Source organism: Trematomus bernacchii, unplaced genomic scaffold (assembly GCF_902827165.1).
Source record: "Trematomus bernacchii unplaced genomic scaffold, fTreBer1.1, whole genome shotgun sequence".
In the NCBI taxonomy this organism is placed as follows: domain Eukaryota; kingdom Metazoa; phylum Chordata; class Actinopteri; order Perciformes; family Nototheniidae; genus Trematomus; species Trematomus bernacchii.
In genome coordinates this window covers 14,174,714-14,197,357 of record NW_022987689.1, presented here as the reverse complement: position 1 = coordinate 14,197,357, position 22,644 = coordinate 14,174,714, and the positions used below count along the sequence as shown (strand labels likewise).

The 22,644-nt window shown below is 39.5% G+C and overlaps 2 protein-coding genes across 4 annotated transcripts in view; both read left to right on the top strand.

Annotated features, from left to right (window-relative positions):
* Window positions 1–14,417, top strand: part of tfr1a (transferrin receptor 1a) — a 30,246-nt gene extending 15,829 nt beyond the window's left edge. For both annotated transcript variants that reach the window (XM_034137951.1, XM_034137952.1), the window contains 8 exons: window positions 595–680; window positions 771–834; window positions 938–1,005; window positions 5,619–5,686; window positions 5,835–5,928; window positions 6,870–7,091; window positions 9,211–9,369; window positions 11,561–14,417. In XM_034137951.1, the coding sequence (XP_033993842.1) occupies window positions 595–680; window positions 771–834; window positions 938–1,005; window positions 5,619–5,686; window positions 5,835–5,928; window positions 6,870–7,091; window positions 9,211–9,369; window positions 11,561–11,803 (1,004 nt within the window). In that variant the 3' untranslated portion in view covers window positions 11,804–14,417. The remainder of the gene's footprint in view (window positions 1–594; window positions 681–770; window positions 835–937; window positions 1,006–5,618; window positions 5,687–5,834; window positions 5,929–6,869; window positions 7,092–9,210; window positions 9,370–11,560) is intronic.
* Window positions 14,418–15,728: 1,311 nt separating this feature from the next.
* Window positions 15,729–22,644, top strand: part of tnk2b (tyrosine kinase, non-receptor, 2b) — an 81,275-nt gene continuing 74,359 nt past the window's right edge. For both annotated transcript variants that reach the window (XM_034137950.1, XM_034137948.1), the window contains exon 1: window positions 15,729–15,974. The gene's annotated coding sequence lies outside the window, so the exon portion shown is untranslated. The remainder of the gene's footprint in view (window positions 15,975–22,644) is intronic.

The following is a 22,644-nucleotide window of genomic DNA, read 5'->3' as shown; positions in this document are numbered from 1 at the left end:
CGCTGAGAAACCCAAACGGCTGTGTCCCCTGGTTTCAGTTTTATTTTGCGCTCCTTTCATTGTTTTTCATTTGCAGCATTTGTTTGTTTGCAGCGTTTGATTTATGCATCACTTTTAGTAAACTCTGCGCATGTTTTGACAAGTTGGTGAAGATATTTCTACACTTGCATCAGTTCCCCTATCTTAGTGTTTTGGGCCATTATAATGCGTTTGCACCTGTCGGCCACCGTACATTCTTGTTGAGGGGGACTCAACAATCTGCGCATTGCTGTTACGCCAGTTTCATTGAGAACTCATTTATATGCACATCCCTTTGATGATGTCATACTGTCCTTATAAAGCTAGCACATCAATTCCCTTTTTTTTGAGCTTATTAAAAACGGATGATTTTGGACCTGTAATTCCTCCCGTATGTCCAAGACATTAAAATCTTGAGCTGATGTTTATTTTTTTATGTGAAATAATGCCATATTTTCACTTTTCTAATATTGATTGGATAGATCTACACTTCACGTCAGATCCTTTCTGCTTGAAATCATTGAAAAGGTTCTCGCTTATCGTTCTGTTAATGTGTATTTGTTATCTCTCTGGCAGGTGGATTCAAGCCGAGGAGAAGCATTGTGTTTGCCAGCTGGAGCGCTGGAGAATATGGGAGTGTTGGCGCCACCGAGTGGCTGGAGGTGAGAATTGCACAATGTACTTTCTTGATCAGCAGCTTTTATGCACAAGTAAACCTGATTGTTCTTCCTTCATTTTTTTTGTATATCCAGGGTTATCTTTCTTCTCTGAGCATGAAAGCCTTCTCTTACATCAACCTGGATGGAGTTGTAACAGGTATTGACTTCAGTTATGTAGGCTTTTAAATAATTAACAGTTTCCAGTATACCTGCAATATGTGATTTTCCAAATGCCTGCATTTTTTTATTGTCTTTTTCAGGTCAGAAACATTTCAAAGTGGCAGCCAGTCCCTTGCTGCATGGCCTGGTCGAGAGCACTCTGAAGGAGGTAAATCCACAGACTTTAACCTGTTAAGCCCTGAGCCTGTTTTTCAGGTCTCAGGCTCGAAAATGACATGCCCAGAACAAATGACCATAACTTCACTTCTAAAAGGGGTAAATTAATAATCTTTTTTCTCAAAGCAAGGTTACATCTGTGAGTTGGATGTAGAAGTGTCAGAATCAATATAGATGTTTTTATTTGAAAGTAAAAAAAAATGTAAATGATAGTGTCCGTCCAAAAAGAAAAAATGACTTGCAGATGTAGCACCTCATTTCGGACGCCCCTACCCATGTGGGCCCGTGATCGGCACGGGGTGGGCCCCTGCTGAAAGGAAAACCCCCCGCAGGACTTGATACGCCCCCTTGATAAATAAATAAAATTATAATGAAACCAGCTGCAATGGATCATGGATCCACCAGGGGGAGCAGTGATTAAAAAGCTGCCACACTACATCTACAGGTATCTGATATAGCGGATCTTTAAGATCCATATGTCACGGATAGGATCATATTCTGTGCTAAAACATCACCATGTTTTTATTTAACAAAAAATAATGTTGTTTAATCCACGTAGGCGTACTACAAACCATCGGTTTGTTTTTTCATCAGGAAATGCAGCCAGGCTCAAACAAACAATTTGTAATCATCCTCACGATCATTTAATGTATCATATGTTCGCCGAATTGACATGAAAGCACTAATAAATAAGTTTAATCCACGTGAGTTTACAACTACAAAAATAATCGGTTTGTTTTTATATCACATCCGACGGGAGGAAATGCAGCACGGCTCTCACTACCGATTTTAAATCATAATTTAATCATCATCTTCACGATCATTTATGTTTATGTTCGCCGAATCGACATGAAAGCACTGACAAATATGAATACTGTAGTCAACTTCATTAAAACGTTATTAACTTGCCCAAACTCAGTAATTCACTAAAAAGAGGTTTATTTTTAATGGAGCCTCGTCATCTCACCATGGGCAAACGGGCTATAATATTATACTATTGTTAATAGTTTAATGTATTATTAGTGTTTAATATTACTGCTACAGTATAACCATCACACATTGAGTTCATTGTTGTGCAATGTTAAAATCAGACCGTTTTTTTTTTTAAATAGTCTGAATGAAACGGCAGCTCTCAGGTGATCAGCTGTGTGTGACTCTCTTTGTTTACACACCTAATGGCCCATCAGCCACAGCTCTCCCCCCCCCCCCCCCCCCCCCACCCCTGATCTCTCTTCTCCAGCAGTAAAGTTAACTGTAGATTTGGGCTTGCATATTTATGCAGTGACCTGTCTCTTCCTCTCTCCCGCAGACAGCTGATTCTGTAGAATACAGAAGAATTGTGATGCCGTGGCTTTATCTGAAAACTGACAGCATAATTGCATTTATGGCCCAGGACACACATATTTATTTAGATATGTTTTAAACAAGTTTAAATAAAAGGCTGGAGTGTTTCTTGCTCTGCCAGGTACAACAAGTGGGAGCGCGGTGCAAAGTATCTAGATAGAATACAGCGCTGGGTTGTTGTTGTTCTTATTATACATCATGTAGAAAACTGTAGTTTCCCCACAGCAGCAGACGCACATTCATGACGTCCGCTGGCGCATCATAAATACGTAGATAGTGAAAGTGCAGTCGGATTCTCAAAGCACTGCAGTCTCTTCTCCTAAATCCTTTTGAATTCTCCTATCCACTATTCATCATCGGTGTGACAAAGCTCTACCATCCCCCGTCTGTTAACAAGAGATAGTAGCCTAGTAGCCTATAGCCGCGTTCACACCGGAGTTTAGTTCCGTTAGTACCCCTTATGTCGCCTTCACACCAAAAAGAGCACTTAATCTCGGGAACTTTTACCCCCATTTTTATGCCTGCTGAGAGATGGTACTTTCCTGGGGAAAAAAGTGCCCCAGTTCTGATTGGCTGGGCGAATTGCAAACCACGCCCCGTACAACTCTGAAATGTTTTGTTGAGCCGCCATTTTATTATCCTGGCATTAGCATTATTAGCATTAGCATTCGCTGAGTGCACAAACGCAGAGAGACTAACTTATGGCAACACAAAAGAAAACATGGGAGCGGTGGAGATGAGGAGGTGTCGGCGTTCTGGCGATTTACTCGGAAGGCTTCAGTAGAAGCTGCTGGGAGTCCCAGCAGCTTCTACTGAAGCCAGTCCTCAACTCCGGGGACTTCCGGCCGGGGACTCCGGGTGGCAGTATACGCCGTGAAGTTGTTTGCGGCCTGCCAGTAAACCCAAAGCAGAAGAAGACGAAGTGACGTCAGCGGCTCATTTGCGTAATCCTCCCTCAGGGAAAAGTACTCCGGTGTGAACGCGATCTGTACTAAATGCCCTGGGGTACTAAGTGCTGGGGCTCTGAGTGCCGGCACTAAATACGGCAAAGTACTTGGTGTGAACGCGCCTTATGTTTCAAATAATTGCCCATCGGAATGTGTGGAGAAAGTCTCCCAAGGGGGATGGGAGACTTTTGACTTTTGTGACATTCCGATGGACAATCGGAATTACATGCAGGGCAGCATTGCCGGTCTGAAAGGGTCTCTGGAAATATCAAACATTTAATTCAAGTTTTAAAAACAGTGACAGGTTCAAATCCGAGGTGGAAGAAGTATTCCGATTATTTACCTAGGTAAAAAGACGTGTTCGAAGCAAATGTCCTGCATTCAAAATTGTCAATCGCCCAAGTGAAAAGTATTATCATCTGAAAGTAAAATTAATCATTATGTTATTAGTATTAAATACTTATAATTTGTACAACTTATATTTAGAAATACTCCGTTGTAATTATTGATGCATAAATGCATCCATTCAATGTGGCATCTGCTATAATGGGGTTAATGTATGATATTACTTAATAATACAACACATTACTGTATAATACGTGATAATGTATGAGTTGATTTACTTCGATCTACTGTACTGTGTACACCACAACAATATTACAAAAAATATACTGCACATTAAAGCAAACTATTGTAAAGGTAAAAGTATGAGCATAACAAATAAAGAAGTGTAAACATTTACATTATGATTATTTAATATATAAAGACTATATATTATTGAATTACAATTAAGATAATACGATTAGATATACTTTATTTGATCTAAAATATTGATGTTTTTTCGTTATAGCAGCCTGTGAAAACCATAACAAATAAGTGATTAAATGCTCTTCAGCAAACACAACTGCAGAGCTGCAAACATTGCAAACAAACTAAGTTCTACAACACCAAGTTGTCTGTGTGTATTTGTGAATGAAGCGCCATCTCATGGTTAAATCCTGTAATTGAACAAATGGGGAAATTTGGCAACGCCCTCTAGCAATTTGGCAACGCCCCCAGCCACTGGGATCTGCTGGGTTTTCGGTTGGAATCTGCTGGGTGGAGTCCTATCTGGAGTGCTACATCTGTATAGTGAAAACCACCCTTGAATGAGGGGTTAGTAGACTAAAAGCTTTAGGAATCCAAACTATAACATATAATAAGTACCCTGTATCAAGATTGATGCAAAACAAGTGACATTTGACCTTTTTAGAGAGATTTAGAAAAAGAAACCCACTTCTGGGGTCATTTGGGTGCATTTTCCATATCTCTGGCCCCCCTCGTTCGATGTTGATGATTGACATCTCTTTTTAACCATTAGAGCCAATATAATCGAGGGAAAGTTCCTAAAATCCATCTAAACATTACCCATTGGTGAATAGAGTGATGTGCAGCCAGAATGCTTCGGAACCGGAATCTGCGATACACTCTGGTGGCTACCATTAGCAGCTAATATAAAAACTCAGTTTTTGACATAAAAATGGAATGATGGATTATCAGTAATGATTTCAAAGTGACAGACACATTGGATTAACCATTGGTTTAACCTTCAGCAGCGTTTTTATCGTTTTAATGCCATTGAACACGACTTTTGATCAGAATAACAGCTAAGGTGAGACGATCTCCCGTAAATGCTCCGTAAAGCTACGTGTTGTGACGTCTGTGTTTGCTTCCCCTGTCGCGAGTTCTGATCGCTCAGTGATGATACTAATACCTATAGAATCTGTGGAATCTCGTACGTTATGCTACATATTAAATATAATATAAAACTATAATAATAAGCCTTTGAAATATAAATTCAATTTTACATGTGAAAAGCGAACGTGGAGCACGCGTGTCAGAGTGCCCCGTCATTGGTAAAAAAAAGAAACAAAAGATAAAAACTAAATTTAAAACTAAACATTGTAATTTATGACGTAAATAAATATAACCAACCAACCAACAAATAAATAATACACGTCAAACTGAAAAACTCAAAAATATGTGCGTCGGCAAAAGTGCCTACACACTGCATTACATCCTGATCATGAAACACAAACATTTAAATGTTTTCTGAGGTCAAGATTGTTATATATTAAAGGTCTCTATATTGGTATTTATATTTAGAGAAGGCTTGGCTGCTGCCTGCCTCACTGCTGCTGTTTTCCTCTGATTATGAGAATAACAGAACACACGTTGTCAGGGATAATTAAGCTCCGTGTTTTGTAGTCCTAATGCTTTCCATATCTTTGTGAATGTTAAGGCTTAACCTGCATAAACATTATCTCCTCCTCAGGTGAACTCCCCGAACAAAGCTGGGTCTCTCTTTTCTGAATTTGCAAAGCCCAGCATGGAATCAAATGTGTAAGTCTGACCGGTCTCTGCAGTGTTTATACATCACCTCCTCGTCCACGCTAGAATCACGTCCTCACGTGTTCACTTCCCAATCATCTTTATTTTACAAATCCTCACCCAGCACAGCTCAAGCTAACCCATCTTGTTTATTTCCCAGGTTGGAGCCTCTGAAGTTGGATAACGCTGCGTATCCTTTCCTCGCCTTCTCTGGCATCCCGTCAGTATCTTTCAGATTCACCTCTGAGAACTCGGTAAGTCATCCCCTTGTAACATACGTTTTTTAATTGATCTTGTTTTGCCAATTTCGCCGTAGCCCAGAACATCCTTCTCTTTAAAATGTGGCTTTCTTTTAAAGGCCATGTCATAACATGTCATGTAAACCTTTCCTTAGAGTAAGACGAAGTTGGAACAGTTTTAGTATTTCACATTTCTGTGTTAATACTCATTTAAAATGGGATGGGGCAAGGCTGATTACACCTACGTCCTTGCACCAATCCGAATTTCGCAACATTTGAATGAAAATGGTTATACATTTGTGAGAGGTTGTTGTTTATCTTGCCAGGCAACTGTCAATCGATTGTGATCAACCTCCGTCACAGAGTATAAGAATTGTATTTATTTAGAGTTGCATAGTATTTATATTACAGTGTGCACCTTCATCATCAGTTTTATCAATACAGTGATCCATCTTTATTCATTCTTTCCAGTATAATTACACAACCAAAGAAAATACAAAAAACAGTAAACAGTGTAGTAAAGTATCAGAATTAGAAAAAACTGCTTTTACAAACTTTAATTAAATGTTTTCTTTTTTAGTGTTCAATATTCATTACTACTAAAGAGTACTTTTATTTTTAACCCTTAACAAAAAGTTCTTACTGTAACTATTATTCTTTAGCTGGAAATCTCTTTAATCAATGAAAATAAATGCATATTTTTTATACGTAGAGTAAATAAAAACTTGAAGAATCAACAAAACAATAATCCAGTTTCTTAATCCTCAATGTCACCATGATGTTTGCTGTTATGCAAATTACACCCAGCTCTACCTCTCCAAAAAACTATTTCTGCAGCCACACGGACATTTAAAACTTGTCTGTAAAACCTTCTCTAATTGGACTTTCACATCGGGCCATTACATCAAAGATTGTGTCATCTCCATTTCTGAACACGTCTTGTGTTCCCCTCTCAGGACTACCTGTACTTCGGCACCACGCTGGACACCCGGGAGAAACTGAACGAGGCCACCAACAACAAGGTGCCTGAGCTGGCTGAAGCAGCCACGCGGGTCGCAGGTCACATGGTGCTGAGGCTGGTCCATGATCATCTGCTGCGCATGGACGTGGAGAAGTACAACAAAATCATACATAATCGCGTGGGTCAGATCAACAACAAGGTCAATTCTATGCTGAGGGTAAGTTGTTTGTTTGCGTCCCAACAATTGACCCTGCTGTTCTTTCTCTTTTACTCCCAATTGATAGTCCAGCTCTGTAAAGTAGCCAAATAAAGGAGCAGTGTGTAGAGGCAAGGCGGAAGAAGTACTTAGATTCTGTACTTAAAGTGGACCTATCATGCTATATTTGAACAATATATTGTAGGGCCATACCTATAGTTTTTTTTTTCAAAATACCAAACAGATCCTGCATTTTAGCCATGCCTCATTTCGCTCTATTTGCTCTTTTCCAGCCCTGATTTTGCAAGGGGCTGATTCTGTGACGTAGCTTTAATGCAAATGAGCTGCAACTGACCACGCCCCCCTGCAGGAGAGGGGAGCGTGCTTTGAGATCAGCTGCTGGGCTGTCAGAAGAGGGGGAGAAAAAGAGATCTCCGTCCTCCGTGTTTTATTATATAGAGTCATTATTCATTTGTTTTAAAGCTCAATAAATAACAAAGAAGACCTTTGACCGGCACTTTTCTAATTTTGTCCGGAAGATTTAAACTTTAACGGACATGTTGACCGGCGAAAAAAATATCTAACTGAAACTCTGCCGCACGGTCCCCTCGTTCCTTGGAAGAGGCGGAGAGGTGGGTGTTTGTCATCTGCTGGTGGACTAACCGGAGAGAATTACAGTGCTTGCCTCGACGGGGAGGGATTGCATTGAATTAAAGCAGCGGGATCAAACGCTTGCCTCGGGGAGGGAGAAAAAAAAGCCACAGCGGAGAATAAACAGAAGGGCAACCATGGCAACCATGCGCGGGAAGTCTTCTTCGCTGCTTTTGTGGCAGACTACAGCACCACTTACAGGCCTGGCATATGTACTACAGCGTCTCCAGCGCTTTCGAGCAGCAATGGCCGGCCGTGGCCCAACCCCACATTCCCCTGATCGGTGGAGAGTTGGCCATATAGGCGGAGCTCCTCGTTCCTGACGTCAGAGAAATTTCAAATCTGGATCAGTTTTTATCAGATCCGTTGCAGCTTTTTTAGAGATTTGGGTATGGAGGAAAATAGAGAGGGTTGTGTTTTCTGACACTTGGTGAGTTCCCTGGAACACCGGGGACACATATTCATGTATAAAAGACGTACAAAAGTGCATTTTGCATGATAGGTCCCCTTTAAGTAAAAGTAGAAGTGTGTGGGAGAGAAACTCCCTCTGTAGGGAACTTTAGGATTGTAGCCTTTGCAGACCATTTACATGCACCAAAACCTATATAACACACTACAGGAAAGCATTAAAGGGTCTCATAAAGTACCATACTTGAGTTTTTTGTTCCTTCCCAATAAAGGATATATTATGTTGCTTGAATGTTTTTTCTTCAATTTAAATTTTTAAATATATTTGTTGACAGCCCTGTAAATTTTAAATGTTCATTATTTTGCAAAACATTACGATTCTATCAGTTTTTTATAAAAAGAACAAAAACAAAGTTATAAATATTCAGTGTTTCCCCTATATACAAATAGTGGCGGCGCAGCGCCGCTGCTGAAATATGCGCGCCGCTGCTATGGGGGCGCCAGCCAGGTACCCAAAAAAAGAAAAGAAAACGTATTAATAATAAGTGGCGACCCTTATTCATTTTTGATTGTTTGTTATGTGGGTTTGTAGTATTTGTGTTACTGTATGTTCAATAAAGGTGTATTTTTGCTGAATCTTGAGACATTGCCACTGTATGTACTAGGCTAGATTTTTGGCATAGGAGACATAGGCGGTCGCGAGTGTATTTGTCTTTTGTAGAGATTTTTCATTTATTCTTTATATATAAAATCTCGCCTAGGGCAGCAAATTGTCTAGAACCGGCCCTGGTACTAGGCCTCAAGAGCCTTTCTTGTGCTGGCAGACACATAGAAACAAATTGGCGGGGCGCACTTCGCACGTGCACACACTAAAAAATTCCACGCGCTCCGCGCTCACATTATGATAGGCCCACGTGCCTTAGCACCGCTGCTATGACTCCATCCTAGGGGAAACACTGATATTATTTTACTACGTATAAATCAAATGCTTCCTGATGAGGTGTTTGGAAGATGTGCAACCCTTTATTCTTCCTGCTTCCTCAGAGCACCTAGCGACCTGTGTGTTCTCTCTGTGTTCCAGATGCAGCCCCAGCTGCTGCCCAAGGCGCTGACCATGCAGTGGCTGACGTCGGCCTCCGGCTCCTACAGCCGGGCCTCCAGAGATCTGGCAGCAGACATCCAGAACAGCAACATGGAGGACATTGAGATGTGCCGTACCCTTAATGACCGCATCATGGCGGTAAGAACCAGGCTAGATGAGTATCTAAAAAGTTAGTTCTGGACATCAAGGTTCAAGGTTCTTTATTGTCAAACTAACATAGCTACAGAGTAATTATGTCGTTGAAAATCTTAGGTCACAGGCTTCTCCAACAATGCAACACAATAATACAGATAAGCAGACAATATTAAAACAATATTAAAATATACTATATTAAAAGTAATACAAAAAGAAAAATAGTTAAAAAAAAGTGGAATAGTGCAATACGAGTCTATATAAAAGTTATTGGAATGATATATTAGATAATAGATAAATAATTACTAAGTAGCAGATGAATGTTATGAAATTGTTTCAGCAGTTCAGGTGTTTAACAGTCTTATTGCCTGCGGGATGAAACTGTCCCTGAATCTGGTGGTTTTAGTCCGGATGCTGCGGTACCGCCTGCCAGACGGCAGCAGACAGAACAGTTTGTGGCTGGGGTGATGGGGGTCTTTTATAATCCGGAGGGATTTCTTCCTGAGCCGCTGGGAGTAAAGGTTCTGTGCAGTTTTCACCACCCTCTGTAATGCCTTACGATCGAGGTCGGTGCAGCTGCCGTACCAGGCCGTCATGCTGCCAGTGAGGATACTCTCTATCGTGCACCTGTAGAAGTTGCAGAGTATCCTGGAACCCATTTTGAACCTCCTCAGCCTGCGGAGGAAGAAGAGCCGCTGTCGAGCTTTCTTGGTGATGGTGGTGGTGTGAAGAGTCCATGTCAGGTCCTCAGTGATGTGGACCCCAAGGAACCTGAAGCTGCTGACTCTCTCCACCGTAGTCCCATTGATGGCGATGGGGGCGTGTCCCTCTCTCTGCTGCTTCCTGTAGTCCACAATCAGCTCCTTTGTTTTGCTGACGTTGAGATGGAGGTTGTTATCCTGGCACCAAGATGTCAGGTTTTCGACCTCCTCTCTGTACGCCGTCTCGTCGCCGTCTGTGATCTGGCCGATGACGGTCGTGTCGTCAGGGGGGACTCCTATAGTAGAATTGAGCAAAAGCGATCTTCGCAACCTTTTTTAAAGAAAAACCGGTTAAAGAGTTTCTGATGACAACCCTTATAGTAAAAGTGAGTTCCGGAAAATGATTATGAGGTGTTGTTTATTTTGCCAGGCCACTATCAATTTATTGTGATCGCACCATTTTAATTATTTTAATTTTAAACCAAAAAACGAAGCTTGCCTTTACAAACTTTCATTTTGTTTTTGCCTTCATTAAACCAAGTTTTAAGGGGCATAAAAGGGAACTACCGTAATTTTCGCACTATAAAGCGCACCTGAATATAAGCCGCAGCAGCTAAATTGAATGATGTGTACATATATAAGCCGCACTGGACTATAAGCCGCAGGTGTTTTAATGTTTAATTACCATATCTAAGGGTTCGTGCACAGAGGGGATTGTCGGGAAAGAGATGGCTGTTTGAGGAAGCTCCCATTTATTAACATTTCAACAAACAAGTTGCATATTTGCATAACGTATTCAAGTGTTACCATTTAGTGCAATAGTAGCTACAGAACATGTACTGTGCTGTGTAAACTGTACTGTATCACATAGCGTTTCAGACACACAAACTTTTCAACTTTCAAACTTAGGAGAGGTTACGTCTTCTTTGTGTTATAAGATAGGACTGGCAGGGTCAGTCAAACCTGGTCGTTATCCCGCGGAGCTCCTGTCCCGGTCCCTTGCGCTCTCTCGGCCCGGTGTCTACAGGGCTAGCCCGAGGATCCCCCGCTAGCATCCCCCGCTAGCATCCCCCGCTAGCAACAGGCCTTCAAAACAATGTTAGAGGCGCTCCTGAAACAGCGTCAAAACGGGTATATTTCCCGGGCTTTAATATACGCTTTGTTTCACTCGTTTGTTGTTTTGTTCCTCCGTGTTTTCAGAGCAAGTCGTCGGAGCTGTAAAAATCCATAGATTAGCCGCACCGTTATATAAGCCGCAGGGTCGAAAAATGGGGAAAAAGTCGCGGCTTATAGTCCGAAAATTACGGTATTTATCATATTGCTTAAACTGCTTTTCAGCAGTAAAACAACGTAATAAAACACTTAAAGACAATAATTGTTCCTGAAAAAAACCTGACTGAGTATTGAAATGTCAACATCAAAGAATCATCCAATCAAATTGAAAACATAGGAAATGACGTCCTTTCCATCATTCTATTTCTGCCTTGTTTCTGTAGGTGGAGAGGAACTTCCTGTCCCCCTACGTGTCCCCCAGAGAGAGTCCGTTCCGCCACATCCTGCTGGGCTCGGGCCCCCACACTCTGCAGGCTCTGCACGGCCACCTGGAGGCCCTCAGGATGGACCACCCCGAGGCCGACGCCGACCTGTTCCGAAGCCAGTTCGCCCTCGCCACCTGGACCATCCAGGGCTGCGCCAACTCACTGGCAGGGGACGTGTGGTCTCTTGATAACGAAATCTAAAAAAAAGTAACCCCCCCACTTCCTCCCTTGTTCATCATTTGAGAGGATCAAACGCCAGTGTAAAACAGCTTTAAAATTCATTTAAGCTTAGATTTAAAGTGGAGCCGTTCAGTAATTCATTCAACTTTGAGACATGAGCTCATGTTCCTCCTTTCTGAAATTCTTTAAAAAAAAAAAGCCTTACGTCTTAACAAAAAGGATGTTTTTTCGTTTCAATGAAATGCAGTATTCTGAATACTCTGGTGCTAGCAACAATTAGCTTCAAATGGTCCTATAGGTGACACTTACAATGTAGTCACAGTAAGTCTGTGTAAAGCAGCTCGGAGAAGAACAAAATGCCAGTATGATAATATAAGATAAAGAGCATAATGATTACAAATCCAAACTGCTGGTAATATTACTGCTGCTGAAGCCCCGTCAGAAATTCGGGAGTTGCCTAAATAGAAGAGATGATGAAATAACACTCAAACAGCAGTTCTGTTGCACTGAATTAGGGCTGGGCAATAAACCATTTTAATATCAATTCCTTGAATATCTTGGATATCGAAAATGATGTCATTTCCTGCTTTTAAAGGCACAGTACAATACATTGATGTTTTTTTCTAAATGTGCCATTACTGTTCTAGGAGTTCTATTTGTTTCTTATTAGAAGTTGTTGAATTGACATTACTGATGCCAATTATCCAAATTCTCATTGTTTTTTTATATGCACCAATGGTCAACCCTACAATATCTTCACGATATTGCGGTTAAAAAATATCGCCCAGCCCTACACGGAACTTGTTTAAAAGTTTGGCGGAATCGTTACAAAAAAAAGTCCACGCAACAATCAATAATAAAAAATGAAGGCCTTTGAAAAACCAAGGGGAGGGTCTGAAGGCACTGAAACAAACCGTACGTCTATTTATTGTGTTATTTATTTATCAGTGGCAGGGTTCACTATAAATAGTATTTTTTATTGCCTTTTATAAAAAATGAAAAAGAATGTGTTTAATTATCGGGAGCAGAGCCTTCCATAATTATGACAGTTATACTGTTGAAATATCAAGAGCAGCATCTGCTTAAAAAGAAGTGTACATGTCGACCTGGACTGAAGTACGAACAATCGTAACGCACAACTCTGGATTGTGTTTTCCTTTTAAACTGACACTGGATTGGTCTCTTAGTTGAGGCCTGGTCACACATCAAGTCACATGTACACTTCTCGTCCTGACAATATTATCGGGAGCAGTGTCTTCCATAATGTGAATAAAAGAAGAAGGTAGTTTTTTCCTACCAGTATGTGTCCGTATCGGAGGCAGTGCCCTCCATATTTCACTGTAGGAGTGGATGTTTTTATTATCGGGAACAGTGTTTCCCATAATGCGTGTAAATATACAGAACATTGCTGCACCATGTCCGCATCTTTAGATCCCATTTCACGATGCTTACGTTGTTTCCCGCTTATGAAAAGCTTAGTCATTGGCTCTTACGGAAGAGGATAAGGGCCAAAAAGGCTTTTTTTTTGGTTTTTAGTTCTGAGAGAAAGTCAGAATTCTGAGAGAAGAAAAGTCTGTGGTAAGAGAATTCTGAGACTTTTTTTCTCAGAATTCAGAAATTATTAGTATTTCAGATTTTCATTTAAGAATTCAGATATTTTTTCCTCAGAATTCTGAATTTAATATCAGAATAAAAAAATAAATAAAAAAAGACACTTTGGTCAGATCTAAAAATCTGTCCCGAATCCTCTGCAGTAGGCTCTTCATAAAAACATTTATAACATAAAAAAAGCTAAGCTTAAATTGTTATGGGTTTATTTATGTATCATTTTAATCTGATAACGTGTCGCCTTTTCTTTCGGTTTTATGCTATGTAAGCCTTTTCTTTTTGTAACGAACATTTTTGCGGCCAGAGCGGTGGTCAACTCTTACAAAAAATGTTTGTTTTTGATGATTCAGCCGTGTGAAAGTTACATTCTACCTTCTTTGTGTGAATTCATTGTTGTTTAAAATTTCCTTGTGCCTTTTTTGTGTGTCATGACTGCATCGTAGAGCTGCATTTCTACATACAGTACTTAAAGAGTTTGCAGAGTATTCTTGTTTGGCTTGTTTAGTTTTGACATTTCTGCGTTTAGTTTGTTTCTGTTGTATGCTAAAATCAAAAGTTACTGGGTTAAAGACCTGTTAACACTTTCTTTTTTTAGATGATGTCACTGGACGAATGTTAATTGTAAAAAATCAATGTAAATGGGATTTAAAAATTACACATTGAATGTTACAGTAGTTAACTTCCTTTAGCTAATCTGCTACATTTGGTCACTTGAATTCTTATTTTTGTATGAAACACACCATGCCTCGGCAAAACAACTTGAATTGTTTTAGATCACCAGCCTTTTTAAAATGGTCCAATAACCATTCAGAGTTTGAGTGATTCAACTGATCTGTCGTGGAAGTTACATTGCTAATATTGCCATCTTGCTGAGGATACAAACATAGAAATGAGGTCGCAATACCAGTCTTTGTTGGACTTTCAAAATTCTGAATTTGTGGATAAAGAATGTGTTTTTTTTTTTTCGACTGTATACAAATTTGCTTAGCTTCACATTTTTGTTGCTTCAATAAACAATCACATCACAGCTGTTGACTCGTATTGTTATGATTGTTAGGTGTAACGTCATCTAGTTTTTAAACCTGCTTTTTAAAGTAACATCTGGACACAATGTTCACCTCATTTGAATGATAACGCATTGCAAACATTCTCATAAAGACGTCTCTTGGCATGAGCTGTAAATTATTTCTTCAGATATACCTTCCATGAATAGTTCCCCAATAACATTGTATTGAATAGAGATAGTCAATACAGAAGAACATTACTAAATCCAATTACATTCATAATATTTGAGGGATCTTTATACTTAAACTTTGAGAAAAAACTTTTGAATACATTGCGTTTGTAAAAAAAAGAAGTTAAAGTTAGTACAATAATGCAATGGGTACAAATAAATCTCTTAACTAAACTCTGTTAAGTCGATTTCATGGAATATTCATGAATACTGTAAAAGCCCGCTAATTTTTAAAACACAAGTTAATGTTGAAAACGGCAATGCGTCTTTAAACACCTTTTTCATCAATGACAACAAAAGTTGTGACAACGTTTGACCAGATGATGGAGACAAAGTAAACATTGTTTTTAATTCCAGTTTGTTACCTTTAGTCTCAGTAGGCCTATGGTTAGTTGTGAAGTGAATGGTTGCGTTTAAAATGGAGTTCGCCATTAGAGGATCTTAAACCTCTTCCTGTCAGAACTAAAAAGTCTATTTTTGTCAGGGAAGTTATTTACCATAGATTAATTCCATCACTTGTACTTCAGCTTGAATTGGAACAACATTGATAAACTAATTTTGTAACGTTTTTACTGCTTGTAGGTGAAATGGCAAACATGATTTGAATATTATGTTTGAATACATTTTGCAAACCAAAGCTCTAAACTTGCTTTTAGAAGTTTAGAAGTTCACCCACTAAGTGGAGAATATTGCAAAAATTGTAGCATGTTCCTTTAAGAGTGGGCAGACAGCCTGAACGTTTACCAGAGATATGAGAGAATTAAAGAGCTCTCACTTCGCTTCTGATTCCGGCTGCAAATAACATCATAAAGAGTGGTGGACAAATTAGGGAAAATAATGCAATCCTATTTTAATGTAGATTGTCATAACATGTATATTTTCTTATAATGAAAGATTTCAAAAATGATGCTTTGTAAGCAAGTGGAAATGTAAAGTATTAACTCATACAATAAAGTATAGAAAACAAAGATGGAAACATATATTCATCACATTCAGCTATGCCCAGCTGTTTCTATAGGAAAATATAACAACTAACTAAAACAAGTGCAGAAAAAAGAGTCGGTTTGTTTTCACGTATTGGAGTGATGCATCTTCAGAAAAACAAACGATCTTTGTGTCGTACAAAGACAGCACAGAACCGACGCCAGCGCTCAAACTCAGACAGTGTTTTCGGAAAGGGCTGACAGTTATACCATTCAACAAGGATTGCTGCAAATATAATTTGGTCTCTTTTGCGCCATTTAAAGCGTTACAAATGTCAGAACTTGTAAACTTGTAGCCTGTTTGTTGGAGTAGCAGAGCACACCGGAACAGCAGGCGACAGCAAGTGACAGTCGCTGAGATTGACAGGTAGGCACACTCACTGGAAATTCGTATGTAGCACATATAACTACACTTGTATTAATAATATACGTTTTAACACGTTGGTTTTGCGATTTATAACTAGTACAGAAGATGCTCATTCCTGGCCACTTGTCGGAGTCGTTTTTTACCCAGCAAGCTAGCAGGTTGCTGAATTTGTTTTGGTGAGCGGGTAAAGTTCTCAAAAATCTCCTTTTTTGACAAAATGTCGCGAGAAAACGTGAGATGATAACATGGTTGACATTGTGCTAACTGACTGCACTGTTAAAATATAACAATCGAAAATATTTGATTTCTATATATATAATGATGATTGAATTACTGATATGCAGTGGTGAAAGAAGTACTCAAATTGTATACTTTAATACAAGTATCAACACCCAATTGTAAAATACTCTGCTGTTATAAGTAGTCCTGCAATCCAAATCTTACTTTTTTTTATTGATTCAGTTCGAATGTATTCACAATAAGTTTATTCAAAACAGAGTTTAATTTCTCATTCATTCAAGCAAATGTGTTGGCACTTGTACAAACATATATACCCTATATAAAGTGTGAGTAGGTACAATATGTAACTGAAAAAGGCAGGATGTCATTTTGTGGCACATGTTGGGGTTAATGTAGGTGACTAATCATGCATCATTATTCAAAATTATCATTTTTTAGAGTTTCTTCTATCAGAGGATCTGTACCAACACCTTTTTTTTGTTAAGTGAGTAGTAGACACGTTTTAGGCTAGGATTCCTCTGCAGCTCGACATTACTTCACTCAAAATGCAATGTTACAGTGTTGACTGCTTTGGTGAAAAAGCATCTATGCCTTTTTGACTTTTTATTTTGCTAATGCTAGCATTGACAAATACACTTACACAATATCTTGATTCGAAGCATGAATTAAACATGTTTAGTGGAGTGCAAAAGTCATGTAGCTACTAACCTGTTAAGTTCCTGTTTGAACAGAGAAATCCTTAGTGTTGTTACAAAAAATGAACATCACAAAAACGTAGGTTTTTCCTTCCATAATTACAACATGTATAATCTCTATAAAGAAGAAAAGGGAATCCAAAGACTACAATTAAGTCTTATAATTAGTTCAGAATGATTTTCCTCACGAGAAATCCTGTATTTTGTTATCTCTCTTTCTCTCTTCCTCTCGCTTCCTCACACCCACACACACACCTGACACACCTGGTGTCAGATATAAGGCCTGAGGGCGGCAGAACCAAACTTTCTACCTACACACCCACACACACTCACCCTTTTAGAGAAGTTACAACAATAAGGAGGTATCAGTTGCTGTCAATATCTTTATGTTTGTAGAAAACGCTATCATTCTCTTTATCTCTGCCACACACTTTGCCAACTATAACAACTTTCGTTATCTGTAGATCTATGATTAATGCTCATGGTTTTATGCTTAGCATTATGTAAGCCATTTGCACATAACTGATTTTTTATTGGTGCAATTCACTTTAATGGCTGCCAGTGTTTGACTATAAAACCAGATTGACCCACTGTCACCCGACAGGGTAAAGTACAGTAGCTTGTTGATAATGCAAATCAGGTAGTCGTCACTACCCTGCACACCAATTTGTGTGATTTGTTTATTTGATCATTTTAATGTTTAAATGAATGTATACAAATGTCTAACAGTCAGTCAATGACAATCAGTGATGATTATTACTAGGGCTGTGCATCTTCACTGGTGTCACGATTCGATTCGATTACGATTATCCTGTCAACGATTCGATTCGATATCGCGATGCATCACGATTCATACCAATGCGTTTCCTCCTCAATTTTCTATATTACTGCACATGGCTTCTTTTTCATCAATGAATACATGCAGTAAATACATACAGTATGAACTCTCTTTTTATTATTTAGAAAGTGCCTCAGAAATCAATAACATAAATGTCAAAATAAATCAATTGTATAGCTCGAGCATCCCTATACAGTATCTGTGTGTGAAATTGTTCCATCCTCAAAAACAAAAAATCTAATACTTCTGCAGTCTAGCTGCAGCTTCTAGCAACGGTCTTCTGTTAAAAAAAGGACACTGAAGGTCCTGAATGTGGCATCACTAACATGACTTGAGTCTGAACACAGCAGACAACAGGAGTATTTACAACAGCATATACAGTAAAAACAAAAATACTGCATGTGGGTGCACAGTTATTCTCTGTCTTACTGTTACATAAATCCCATGAATGTAGGAGATTAAGTTAGCTTCATCATATCTCAATCGGTGATTAAGTGAATAATAAAGTTAACTCATTATTTTCAGGGAAGGGGCGGGGTTTGGCATGGGAGCATGCCTGCAGGCGCCAGTCTCAGGACACCTCCACTCTGAGGACACCTCCACTCTCAGGACAGGAAGTGCATGCACGCTAAGAATTACAAAATAAAATCGCCACTATCAGTACAGCGCCACTTTCCGAACAGGAAATGCACGCAAATACAAAATAAAATCCTTACTGACACTTATTGTATACATATGTATATATATATATATATATATATATAAAAATAGGGACACCTTGTATTGTTTACTCTCAGTACAGCACCACTTTCCGAACAGGAAATGCACGCTAATGCTAATACAAAATAAAATCGCACTGACACTTATTATATCTATATATATATAGATATATATATTTATATATATAAATAACGACATCTTGTATTTTAGTTACACCCGCTAGACAACAGTGGAGGGTTCGAGAAACAACCGTATTTGCCGTGTTTGCCGGGTGCACCGCGGCGGAGGTGGGGAGGTTCCAGCCGGGAACCTCCACCCTGCTGCGGGACCCGTGGTGGGACCCCTGAGTCAGAAGTCGGTAGAAGGAACCGGGTGAAATATAAAAAAAAAAGAAAAATGTATAAAACCGGGGAAGATAAGATAAGATGGTACTTTATTGATCCCAATTTGGGAAATTGTTTTTGTTGCAGCAGCATAAAAGACAAGGCATTTTACAATAAAACAAAACTAGAAATAAATAAACAAGAGATAAATAGGGGGAAATAGGCACTCGTAAGTCGGGCAGAGTCCCCTGTCAACTCCCGTTACATTCCTCCATGGTGTCATTTGAGCGAAAAATGGCTAAGTCAACTTTTACGAGAACCAGGCTGGGGGGGTCAAAAGGGCTTGACCAAGGCCGACCCAAAGTGCATGGTGAGCGGACTCATCACCTCCGTGATGAGTCTCCATTGTGATTTGAAAATTTCCATCAGACGAGTCCTTCGGGGGGCGGGGAAAAAAACGTGTTCGTCAGAATCATCACTTCCTGTACTGAGAGTGGAGGTGTCCTGACAGTGGAGCCTACACCGGAACTGTCCTGAGAGTGGAGGCCTGCAGGCAGACCCCTCTCGGGTTTGGAGGAACAGAGGAGACGGTGATCGCGGAAGCTTTTTTCCTCCTGCCTTCACAAACTTTACACACGTATATATCGTCTGAAAATAGCAAGAGGACATTCATACTCTGCAATCCAAGACTTAAAGGAGAGGTGTCATGCTTTTCCGGTTATTACCCGTCCCCTTGTGTGTTATGAAGGTTTTTATGCATGTAAACGGTGTGCAGAGTCAAAACCCTCAAAGTACACCCTGTAGCGAGTAAAACTCTAACACAGAAAATACCTCCCCAAAACGCCTCGTTGGAGATACGTCATTGTCCATTTGATTCTTCCGGGACGGCATGATGTCAAGCCGTACCCGGAACGAAATGGACCAATCCGTGGAGCCGTTACGTTACGTCCGCGGAGCCGTTACGTTAAGCCCCCGCTGATTGGTCCAAATTGACCAATCCACGGACTTCCTCACACACACATCTGTGTGCAGGGAGCAGGGAGCTCTGCTGATTTCTCCTCCCTGGCTGCAGGCTGATAACAGACCGTTGGGATCGCGGCGAAATTCTCTCTGCAGACCCATTCTCACAGCGTTTATCAACCTTTTTCTTACTCAATATCAAGCCACACTTATTGTTTTTACTTCGGCTGTGACTTTGTGTGTGCTCAGGATGAGTTTGGCTGTGTTTCGCTATGTATCCTAAACAAGGAAACCACACCTCCACGGAGCTCAGCGCGATTCACAACGTCCCGACCAATCAGAGCACACTGTGCTCATAGGGAGGGTGGGGGCTGGAGCTTTTGGAGCTACAACGAGCCGTTAAAGGCAGAGAGTGAAATTCAGTGAATACACGTAGTTGACAGAGATGCTGTATGCCAAACCAATGTGAGTTTGGAAAAATGCACAGGATAAATCTATTTTAGTATACCTCAACAATGGAATTATGATCAGTGGAAATGGCCATGACACCTCTCCTTTAATTAAATCCACCAAAAACCTGACATGATTGTAACGCGAGTATTTTATTAAAACATAAATCCCTGTGTGTCTGAGCCGCAGTGACACAGACTGATTCAGAGCGGGTCCTTGTGCTGTTGGTTCTGGACTGGTGTTCTTGTGTTGGTGGATAAGGCAGACTGCCACTGTCACGTCTGTTCCCTGATCTCTGCGTCACCGACCGATTTGATATTAAAGTGACAGAAAAAAATACGTTATTGTAAAGCCGCAGCCGGAAAATCAGGAAGCAACGTTACTACGCTATAATCGATTATGTTCTGTCACTGCATCGATGCAGAATCGTCCACGTCCGCATCGCGATGCATCGTAGAAACGATTAATTTCAACACTCCTAATTATTACTGGTTTCAGTTTGACACAATCATCAATCACCTATTTGTATGTATTTTAAATCAGTGTTGATGGTAAATATTAATATAACTTTAGAATCAGCTTTTAGCTCATTTTACAACTTTTAGGATTTAAATAAGGGGCTATTCAAGTGTACTTGCTTGTTGATTTACTTCGCAAAAAACGTTATTTAATTTTTTTTATAATTACTCGGAATTCAACTTTTAGCGTATTTGACACCTTTTAGGACCTAATGATTCACACAAGAGGCATTAAAGTGTTCGAGCTGGCTAGTTGATTCATACAAAGTATTGGCTGATTTACAGACTTCTCTTTCCCAATGTAAGTTAATGTAAAAAAGTATTTTTGGGCCCATCCTAGGACCCCATGCTTGTTGCGTTTGGTCTGGCTTGTACGGCTGGTCGAAAGAAGCAGTGCGAGGTTATCTTAAGATCTGCCGAGCTTAATTCAATTTCTACGCTTCCTTTTAAAAGACAACGTGTTAAAACTAAAATGTAGCAATGTTGATTTAAAATACTTGTTTCCTCCTCATTTGATTGGACTTAGGTTCTCCAAAAAAGACAAAAGAAAGAATAAAAGGATTTTTTAAATATCTATTTCCTTTAGTGTTTTGTGCATTGTCTCAACTGAGCCAATAGGTCTGCTGACAAACCAAGATGTCTGGTTTGGGTTTTAAATACTTGTGGTTGCATTTTACAATGTGTATCAATAGATTCCTGCTCCTACATTGAACTCTGGCTGGGATTTGGGCTATAACTACTCCCAGTTTTCCCATGCTGTAGCTTGTAAATGTCTCACTAAGACCACAGTATGTTTGAAGTGGATACAATCCAGTTTTCAATCTCTGTCTTTGACTGAATATGATATACTGTTGGTCTGTAGTGAGTACTCGCATAAATACACATCATGGCAGTGAGGGATAGTAGAGAGCTCTGTGGAATGAGCGGATCATTGAGAAAACCAAATGTTGTGCCTCCCAGCTTCCTGTAAATCCTTTATATCGCTCAGACCACATGTTAAAGCATCTTTGAGTAAAACGTTACAATTCCAACTCTTAAGATGTTTTTTTTGTACTGGAACAGGCCATGTAGCATACATCTTTTATAAAAGTTAATTGTTTGCTATTGTATTATTTTACAATCTATTCTTTTTCTTTTGCTGTTCTAAAGTCAGAAGCCGGCCCTGATCTAATTACTCGCGGGATGTTCCATTAGTGGCTAACTAGTATGAGCTGACAGTCATATGACATAATGCTGTTAAACACATTGACTGTCATGCTCTCCTCACTAAAAATTGATTTAGTGACGGACGGACATTTGCGTGACTGATACTGATTTTAAGATTACAAAAAAGCAACAACAGTTAAATAGATTGTTAGTTTGGGTAATTTGAGGTAGCACACTCGTTCAGCATCAGTAGAGTAAGCTGTAGTATATTTTGTTAATATTAAATCATTTCATAATTCAATTCAGTTACATTTATTTGATTCCCCAAAAATTCAAGTACAGCCAATAAACCGAGATTTGGGAAATGGGACACCCCAATAACCTAATGTAATCTAATTATTTAAAATAGAGGCCAAGACATCTTTACACTAACCAAGTACCCTTAACTAATCTAACTAAATGGTCTGAAAACATTCATTCAATCAGTCTAAACATTGGTTGGGAATCGGTAAAATATAATAAACAAAGACACATTATAAGGAAAGATGATAATACAAATTAAATGCATTTCCAGGTAAATTAACTAATCAAGATGTCTCGAGTGATTTAGTGTAAGCAAATAAAAACAAATAAAGCAATTTTCTATAGTGTTATCAATCTCATACCATAACTGTGGACTGCTGCAAACCACACAAAAACTGTTACATTTAAGTATTTGTTTTTACCCTTCTAAAGGATGCGTTTTCCTTGTTTTACATGTATTTTAGGGATGAAGTCACA